Source organism: Pollicipes pollicipes, unplaced genomic scaffold, assembly GCF_011947565.3.
Source record: "Pollicipes pollicipes isolate AB1234 unplaced genomic scaffold, Ppol_2.1 Scaffold_4881;HRSCAF=5763_pilon_pilon_pilon, whole genome shotgun sequence".
Lineage (NCBI taxonomy): Eukaryota > Metazoa > Arthropoda > Thecostraca > Pollicipedomorpha > Pollicipedidae > Pollicipes > Pollicipes pollicipes.
In genome coordinates, this window is record NW_023596576.1 from 49,994,498 (window position 1) to 50,004,233 (window position 9,736).

The 9,736-nt window shown below is 56.9% G+C and overlaps 1 protein-coding gene across 1 annotated transcript; it reads left to right on the top strand.

The window, feature by feature from the left end:
* Positions 1 to 1,117: 1,117 nt before the first annotated feature.
* On the top strand, positions 1,118 to 9,366 carry LOC119100543 (atrial natriuretic peptide-converting enzyme-like). Its single transcript, XM_037223628.1, has 9 exons — positions 1,118 to 1,275; positions 1,726 to 1,953; positions 2,313 to 2,616; positions 3,409 to 3,522; positions 5,197 to 5,307; positions 7,149 to 7,283; positions 7,789 to 7,959; positions 8,253 to 8,368; positions 9,149 to 9,366. Exons 1-9 carry the CDS (start codon positions 1,170 to 1,172, stop codon positions 9,364 to 9,366), a joined length of 1,503 nt encoding a protein of 500 aa, XP_037079523.1. The 5' UTR covers positions 1,118 to 1,169.
* Positions 9,367 to 9,736: the final 370 nt, after the last annotated feature.

The window sequence follows — 9,736 nt, forward strand, 5'->3', positions numbered from 1 at the left end:
TGCGCAGACCCCTGCAGGGTGGGAGGCGCCGGCCCCCCGTCGGACGAAGCCAGAGGCAAGAGCGCCTGGCTGGTGGTGTCACAGAGGAAGCAGATCGCACCGATACGGACTCGGCTGTTGTCGACACGAGATCTGCCAGTTCATCTACCCCTGCGCAGAACGGGTCACGACCACACCAGCGCCAGGAGAGGAGCCTGCCGTGGAGACACCTGGCCAGCGCGTACATGGGTCGGCGCCGTCTCCCGAGCGTGGCGCCGCCGGCCGGGCCGGGCAGCCGGCAAGTGCGCGAGTGGCGGGTGCGCGCGTCTGCCGCGCAGGTGCCCGGCAGCCTGGCGGCGCGCCTGCGTCTGCCTCTGACGCCCACCGAGCGGCCGCGGCGCGATCCTCGCGCTCCGCCCAGCCGTCGGTCGCCGCGCCGTCGCGAGAAGCTGGCCGACAAGCTGCACCGCTTCCGCGGTGGCCGCGGCATGGCGCCGGCCGGCTCGCGCGGTCCGGCGCTTCTGCGCGCGCCGACGCGCCGTCCGCGGCGGCGCTGGCGCAGCCAGGGCGGCGACGGCAGGCCCACACGGCTGCCGGACAGTTCCAACATCCGGGTCATCCGGTACGACGAGGGCGAAAGCGTGGCCGACATCCTGGACCGCATCTTCGAGAAGTTCCGGCAGCAGGCGACAGCCAGCAACGAAGTGAGCCTGCCGGGCAGCGAGAAGCCAGAGGACGAGCAGACGCCCGGTGGACAGGAGTCGTCCCCGGAGGAGGAGGTCGACATGATGGAGCAGCCGATGGCAACCAAGCTCTTCGGCGGGCTGATGCTCACCACCAGCCACCCGGCCACGACCGAGAGAGCGCCGACGACCCGTCGACCCCAGCTGAGGTGGGAGCCGGTGACGTTCACCCTGCCCCAGCTCGCCGACCGGCCAATGGTCTCTGCCCGGCCCCAAATGGCTACGAGTCGTCCTAAGTTCACCGCTAGTCGGCCCCTGCCGACGACAGCACGGCCCTGGCCGACGACGGCGCGACCGCGACCGACGACGGCGCGGCCCCGGCCGACGACGGCGCGACCTCGGCCGACGAAAGCGCGACCTCGGCCGACGAAAGCGCGACCCCGGCCGACGACGGCCCGTCCCCAGCCCACGACGGCCCGTCCCCAGTTGTTCGCCGGCAGACCGCAGATGACAGAGGAGGCGGAGAATGATGTGGGCACGGTGGGCGGTGCCGCCAGCGTCAACCCGACCACCTCCACGCTGGCGTCTCTCCTCAGGAACTACACATATATCGGTGAGCAGTGGTCTTCTGCTCCTGATAACCGCCGCAAGCATACACATGTCATCAGGTTACCGTCGAACAGACGTTGAAGCTGTTTGAATAGTTTGTGTTGTTGAGCGCTTGTAGAAGTGAGGTGCATAATCTACAATGCATTTCATATCTCTTCTTTTCGTAGCATTTTCATTGCATGTGTGCCCAGTTGGCGTTCATGACGAATTTGGCATGTTTTCAACGATGATCGATTACATTTCGTGCTTCTGCTTTCCGTGCACGTTATCAAGCGTGCTCGCCGTGTCTGTTTGCTCGTGTCGGGGACTGCCAAATACCGAACCTATTGCCCTACTGGCTTCGATTCCAGCGCGCGCCCAGCACGCGATGCCGGTGAATGAGACTGTGTCTGACCGACCCCCTCACCCCAGACAGACAGACCCTCTGACCCTCATACTGACCCTCTCACTCCAGACAGCCAGCTGTCGCCGCCGTCCTGCCCGGACGCCGCCGACTTCCAGTGTCTGGACTCAGGCGAGTGCGTGCCCTCGCTCGCGCGCTGCAACATGCTGCTGGAGTGCTCGGACGGCAGCGACGAGGATGAGTGCTCCTGCGCTGACCGGCTGCGCGCCCAGTTCCTCGAGAGGAAGGTTTGCGACGGCATCGTCGATTGCCACGACAGCTCGGACGAACAGTTCTGCGGTGAGTGCTGCGGCAGCGGACTGGCGGTGCTGCGGCGGCGGGGTGGCGGGCGGGGGTGGCCGCAGCTCGTCGAGTGTACGACTTTTTCTGCTTTGGAACGATTAAATTGTTTTGGAACATGACGTCAAAAGATCCACAGCGTAGATACATTTTATATCCATCCTGCAAATGCTTGACGCACGACGATATTTAAAAAAAACGAATGAGCATAAAACGTTTAAGCCCAAAAGACCTTGTTGGCTGTTCGGCAGATATCAGTGGTGTTGTGACGTTGTTCAGTGGTAAACTGACCTCATTCGAAACGGTGGCGTCTCTCCTTTACCCGCCGTCCTTACCACCACCTGCCCCTCCCTCCCCAGACTGGTGCGGACCGGGCAAGTTCATCTGCCCGGGCGCCAAGAAGTGCGTCGACACCAGCGCCATCTGCGACGGCCAGCTTGACTGCGCCGACGGCGCCGACGAGCGCCAGTGCGTGACGCTGTCCACTGCTAGGAGCGCTGCCGGCCAGGCACGCTACCAGCCGGCCGGTTACCTGATGGTGCGGCAGCGGGGCCACTGGGGGCCGCTCTGCGTCGACGACTTCGACGCGCTGGTGCGGCGGACTCGTACCGCCTGGAGTGTCCGCGAGCTGGGCAGCGCCGTCTGCACCGCCCTCACGTACAGGTGAGGGGTGGTGAGGTGGCGGCGGGGCCGAGGCGAGAGGTCCAGCTGGGGATGGCAGGGGAGATACGCGTCCAGGGGGAGGTGGAGTCTCCGCCTCCGCTCGGGCCCAGCGGCCTCGCAGCCGGCGTAAAATCACTTGAGTGATGGCTGGACGTATCGTGGGCAATTAGGCTCATCTGCTTCTGCTGGCAGTTGTTCTGAGTTGTTTGGAGTAAAACCCAATGACGGACTTCCAAACAGCATTCGAAAGTCTCAGAGATCCGTACATAAAACCGTCAAGGGCACTACTGCGGTTTGGACTCGGTTTGGACGCAAGTTTGCGTCTGCGTGTAATGATTGTGTGAGCCGGGCAGAACCAGGACATCACTTATCAAAGCAAGGGGGAAGGAAATGTCTACGACGGGCCTGACTACTAGCCTGTTTGTGCAAGAAAGTGGGTCAACGCCGGGTATGCCTAGGCATGTGATTGATATGCCTGACAAAATGTAGAAGACGATGCGAAAAGTGTCCATGCATTTTTGGCGACATCGGCGGACATGGGAAATGAGTTTATAAACTTTGTCTTTTCGCGAAGTGGAGCTGCTTTTGGCTATCATTAAGGCACACGTTGCAATAACAGGGCGTGTGGTGCTTTCTTAAACAATAAGCTGCCGCTCGTTGGCTTATCACCTGCGCAAAAATGAAAGGGCCTTAAAAACGCCCGAGGTCGTCCAGCGGACCAGTTTTGGCTCGTGGCTTGTCGCGAGCTGGCCGTGTCGCAATCGTCTGACGGAGTCGTACTTTCGTGTCCAGGGATGCCACGCACGTGTTCCGCACCGAGTCGGAGCCCTCCGTCGAGCAGGACCAGCCGGAGCCCTTCTACAAGCTCGTGCTCTCCCCAGACGGGCCACGCAGCGACACAGAAAAGTAAGACATCGCAAGACGTGTGCACGACTATACACGCCAAGCCCACGAGACGTGAACAGTGTCTGAGTCGCGTCCAAATGTGCACTTATCTTTCTTGGGTAACAGCTGTTCAGTCGACATGCGTCAGATACATGTGATGTTTACGTGCATTGAAGGTCCACACCTTCGTTTTTCTTCTCGAATTCAGACCTTTGGATGTGGCTGATAGAATGCTCAGAGTCAACTCACGAAGCGATATCGCGCATCAGTCGTGCGTGTAAGGCTAACGCGGCAAACTTCCTGCAGTTGCACCTTGTAACCTGAAAAATGCAACCGCACTTTGTCATGATTATAAATCTCATTCGCCCAGCAATGACGTTCGCTGTGTTCGTGCATCTGATCGATATTCATGGATCCGTTATGTCCTTATGCGACAATCAAGTTGAGTGCGATGGGTGCACGCCCTGCATTAGGTCCGGGTACCACATCAATGCATCTATCTCCACATCGCAGGAGTCCAGATCTCTTTTTGTCGCAAAAAGTTGGGCACACACAAAAGACCCAATGTTGCTTTAACTGACGTAAGTTTAAAGGGACCGTCCTTCCCACCAGGGTGAGAGGCAAGCGACGTAATATAGCCTCAGCAGCTGAGTGCGCCGTAAAGCCCCAATAACGACAACAACAACATAAGTTGAAAGAGAATGTTCTACATTGGAGGATTTTAAAGCAAGCATCAGATACAGACATAGTGAAATAAGCTCACTAGCATAACTATTGGTGTACTTTTCAGTGGAAAACGGTGCTCTAAACAATGCATTTTTTAAAGTGAATATGCTCTTCAGTATGCCATTGTTTGCTTACGTCGTCGCAGCTTGCACAACATTGATTGAGAGCCAGTTGACGGCCGTTATATCTGGAAATTGTGCTCACAAGCGCGAGATATGAACCACTCGTCAATTATCTTTGTTGTGACCTTGATCGCCGCGTGGCCAATGGAATGGCGGGATCTGCATGCCGACATAATGACGTCACGGATGCCTGGGTGACCCTGAAATAGTCTCCCGGAAATAGCCCGCACATCTTCGCGGGCGGTATTCAACTCACAAACCGGAGCAGTTTGGGTCTTAAAAAGGACAGGGCTGTGAACTGCACTAAATGATCTTCAAGATTGCTTCCTCAGTTTAAAACCCTATACAAATGTGGAACATTCCCTTGAAGTGTGACCACTAGCGCACCAATGATAAGGGCTTTCGGCCTGAAGCGGTTATTGCATTTGCATTTGTTAGATGCACGGTTTAAACGGCACTCATACAGTCACAGATGCATGAAACCCTTTCAACGCTCAGTTTAAGAGATGTGCTGACGTTGTTCAGCACCACGATTCGGGTAGAGGTAGTTTCTGGGGTTTGAACATGTGCGAGTGAAACCAAAAAAGTTTCCGAATAATTGTAGCTTTTCAGGGGCCTTAGGCCAAAAGCTTGTTTTTTTGCTTGCTTGCATCATTTTGCGTAACCAAAATACAAGCACTGGTATGCTAACGAGATGGGCATCAGCTTTTGTCTTAGTTAAATGCCAACCGTGCTGGAGGATTTCAAACTTTTTTGAATGTTGACTTGGTGTGTTCTCACAACTGCGAGTGACCAGCGCTCGGTGAGTGATGCGCTCAGCTCGCTGACGCCGCCCGCTCTCCAGCAGCACCAGCCTGGTGTTCGAGGAGGCCAGCTGCCCGCGCCGCACGGCGGTGCACATCTCGTGCGGGGACCTGCAGTGCGGCCTGCGGCCTCGCGCCCAGCAGCAGCGCGCCAGGTCAGCGGCCTCGGACGGCGGTCGGTGCGGCCGGCAGGCCCGCCGCCCGCCATGAAGTGGTCCCCCGCGGGGCATGGCCTGTGTACCGGCTCCACGCTGGATGCTCTGGATCATGTGTAGTCACCGGGGGTATGGGCTGACCGAACTGCCCGGCCTCTGGACCATTCTGTGTACCGGCTCCGGGTCGGCTGCTCTGGATCATGTGTGGTCCCCGGGGGTGTGGGCTAACCGAACTGCCCGGCCTCTGGACCATTCTGTGTACCGGCTCCGGGTCGGCTGCTCTGGATCATGTGTGGTCCCCGGGGGTATGGGCTGACCGAACTGCCCGGCCTCTGGACCATTCTGTGTACCGGCTCCGGGTCGGCTGCTCTGGATCATGTGTGGTCCCCGGGGGTGTGGGCTGACCGCGGCTGATCATGTGCTCTTGTAAACGTCAACTGAGTGCACCCGTCACCTCGATCGGCAGCCATGTCGCTGAGAGCAGGATGATCGACTGCTTCCTCGCCCCGCCCCCACACACGTTGAGCTCTTATGTTGACATGTGACCACACGGCGCTTGGTTCGTGAACGCTTCGGACAAACCTAGTCCTGCCTTAATGCCCAGGATCCAGCCAAATTATGGTTTTTGATACCCGCCCATTTTGTGGTAACACAATCTTCCCGTTATCCGTCTTTTTATCAACTAAGTAGAGGATTCTTTCTTCTAAACATGGCTGCAATCCAGTCATGAATGTTTCGTCAAGAGGTAGACCGCAATCCTTAGTGGTGCATTTTTTACCATTATGTTCCAACCGTTGCCAGACAGGGTTCAGCGGATACATTGATACAGTGCGATATGACTTCGTGATTTATGTTTTGGCACATTCAGCTGCATGACACGATACGTCATGCGATTTTCATACATGGCGCAACTAGCTGCACTTATGCATGCATTTTCTGTTCTGGTAGCTAACATGCTAACTCTAGGAGTGACTTCACAGCTTCTCAGCACCTATTTCACGCGCCGTGATGCCTCTATGGTTAGCATGGGTCTTAAAGTACCGGCTTTTGGTACTTACGGGTTTCATAAAAGTTTCCTTATTAGTGGCCAGGTAACGAACTCACCGGCATTAAATGGCCGGCCTTTCCCAAGCTTAAACTAGCGTCTGAAAACGATGTACACAGATAAAACTTTCATCAATAAAGAACGGTTGCTGTCCGGGTTTGATTTGAAAATAGTATGTCAATAATAATAAATAATGAAAAATAAACTAGTCTTCCAATCAGCCCACTGTCAAATCCTCACTTTAGAAGTGTTTTACAAAGCAGTATGCTACCAACGCTAGAAAGGATTGGGGCGTGGAATTTGCGATCCTTCAACCCATCCTCATCCCATTCTGCACACCCGATCTGGTCAAGTTTGGTGCCATGAACAACTTCCCACAGTATGATCACAGTTACTTTTACTTTATCAATGAGTTTGGCCTTAATTCACTTCAAAGCCTTTAGAGACGAGCATTTTTTTAACAACCAAGTGCGGTCTTAACTGATGTACCGCCGTGATTGTCCGGTCCAGCCACTCCTATTCCAGGGATTGTCACACAATCCGCGGATTGATCTCTTCCGCGAAGATCCATGGCTGCCACAGATCAACTTCCACCCGCCGCTGGTCGAGCGGCAGCGGACAGTAGCGCCCACGCAGCTCGGTCCGCTCCTCCACCCGTGCCCCTTCGCGCCCCGCCGCCGCCGCTTGTCGAGCGGCAGCGGGTAGCAACGCCCGCGCGGACTCGGTCCACTCCTCCATCCGTGGCGCATCGCGCCCCACTGCCGCCGCGGCGCTAACCCCGCCGGCGTGTGGCCAGGATCGTCGGCGGCACCAACACGAGCCCGGGCGCGTGGCCGTGGCAGGCGGCCATGTACCGCGAGGGCGAGTACCAGTGCGGCGCCACGCTCATCTCCGACCGCTGGCTGCTCTCCGCCGGACACTGCTTCCTCAGGTGGGCGCGCTCGGCGCCGGACACTGCTTCCTCAGGTGGGCACGCTCGGCGCCGGCCAGCGGAGCCCGCCTCGGGCGGCGGGGCCTCACAGGCGACCGGCGCCCCCTCGCGGCGGGGTAGAGGCTCGGGGGAGCCCGTCTCGGGCGGCAGGGCCCCACAGGCGACCGGCGCCCCCTGGTGGCGGCGTAGAGGCCCGCAGCGGTGGTGCGGTCGGCGGGAGATAGGGTGATAAGGAACTGGCATGTCGTCGTCCGGCTCGTGGCTTAACCATACAACACCGGTTTACGGTCACGGGCAGACCGTGATGTGGCCCCACTGTTGCTACGTGCTTCATTGACGTCGACCTGTCTGATAGGCCTGACGCTTCGGCGCTGTCTGAGGCGTCAAATACAAGCGAAATGACACCGGAGCAGCCTCACATCAACCGCCACGTGTAGCCCCGGAGTGACGCATGCAAGAGTGCTTGGCAGGTGCCCCATGTTGACCTTGGCTGTTGTGACCTCAGGTCGACCAACAGTCACTGGGTGGCGCGACTGGGGGCGTACCGACGCGGCAGTACGCTGCTCTCGCCGTACGAGTCGCTCCACATCGTCTCCCACATCGTCGTACACCCCGAGTACCAGGACATCGGCTACGTCAACGACATCGCGCTGCTGAAGCTGGAGGACACCGCCAGGTCAGGGGATGTTCCGATTCGCTCACGTAGGAGCTATCGGGTGCCGTAACCCGTGCAGTCTTGAAAGACCGAGCAAAATGGCTGATAATGTTGTCAGTTACTGGTGTTGCCTTTCCGGGGGCCTTTTGTAAAGCATGTTGAAATGAATTCCACCCACGCAGTTGACCGTACCGAGCTGCGGGCAGCCCGCTTTCTCTATGGGTGCACACTTTACGCCATCACTGCTAACTGCAGGCGGTTGTGAGGTCTGGGGGTTCTGAACTCAACTGAGCCGCGGCACCACCTGTTTCCAGGATGAGCGACTTCGTGCGCCCCGTCTGCCTGCCGCCGGCCGGTGCTGACGTCACCGAGGGCGCGCTCTGCTCCGTCATCGGCTGGGGACAGCTGTTCGAGGCCGGCAGAATTTTCCGTGAGCGTCCCCCCGCGTCCCGCAGCCCGCATTCCTCGCCTCGCGGTCGCGTCGACGGTCGGTGCGCGCGTACGACGGAATAGCCCGGCGCCGCGACGCTGCAGCGCATGCGCGCCGGCGTCCTGCCCGCGTCAGCGCATACGATGAAGTTCGAAAGCGAAGGACAGCTCAGCTCAGGAAACAGCATCCGGGTTAGACCGGGGCACACTTTGCATGATTGTTTATCGTGACAAGACTCAATCGACCAGACCGAGTCTGACAGTGACCGGGCCTGCTGAATAAGCTTATTAAATGCATTTTTCCTAGCACAAGCAGAAAATGCTTGTGTTGAGGCAGCTGTTTGATTTTTAGTCCTGATTCTAAAAGGCATGATCTTCAGCGTTCGTCAGAACTCGCCTCGATCTAGGGCTTGTTCGGGCCAAAAGTTCACGAAAGTACTGCAAGGTGCAGACGACAATTTTTAACAAATAAATATACCATTTGAATCGCGTGTGTTCGCCGTCACGTTTAATAATGATTTTATTCCAAAACGCTTTTCATGTAGGTAGGGTGTATACAAGCACAACTACAACAAGCATACAACAACTTTTACAAAAATAAATATACATTTTGAATCGCGTGTGTTTGCCGTAACGTTCAAAAATGAGTTTATTCGAAAAATATTTTCACGAAGGTAGAATGTCTACGAACACAACTCAGCGTTATTGGTATATTCCCCACTGGTCAGACGCAGACATCGAATTAGTTCCAAGTCCTTCCACCACGTGGCGTCCTTTGCAGCGGACACCCTGCAGGAGGTGGAGCTGCCTCTGATCTCAACGCAGCAATGCAAGAAGCGCACCGCGTTCCTGCCGCTGTACCGCATCACCGACAACATGTTCTGCGCCGGGTTCGACCGAGGCGGCCGGGACGCCTGTCTGGGAGACAGTGGCGGCCCACTCATGTGTCAGGTGGGTGTCTCCTGTCTGGGAGAGAGCGGCGAGCTACTTATATGTTAGGTGTCTCGTGTCTGGGAGACAGCAGCGGTCCACTCATGTACCAGGTGAGTGACTCCTGTCTGGGCGACAGTGGCAGCCCGCTTATGTGTCTAGTTAGTGTCTCCTGTCTGGAAGACAGCGGGGGCTCGCTGATGTGCGAAACGAGTGTATCCTATCTGGGAGACAAGTTTCCCAAAAGTAAACCATTCCAATTTTCTCTCTAAGATTTCATCCGAAATATTTGAATGGATGTATTTCTAGGAACAGAGCTCGCACTAAGCAATGCTTGTTATGTGAGCCCTAATCCCTCCCATCCGATTGCGAAATTCCAGGTCAACGGCGGAATCTGGTGGCGAGAGTTTCATGTACCGCAATGCTTGGCAGGGTCCGC

Coding starts and splice junctions, on each gene's coding strand:
- LOC119100543 (XM_037223628.1), top strand. CDS start 1,170: ATGACAGAGGAGGCGGAGAATGATGTGGGCACGGTGGGCGGTGCCGCC. Junction 7,284..7,788: donor GCCGGACACTGCTTCCTCAG/GTGGGCGCGCTC, acceptor TTGTGACCTCAG/GTCGACCAACAGTCACTGGG. Junction 7,960..8,252: donor AAGCTGGAGGACACCGCCAG/GTCAGGGGATGT, acceptor ACCTGTTTCCAG/GATGAGCGACTTCGTGCGCC.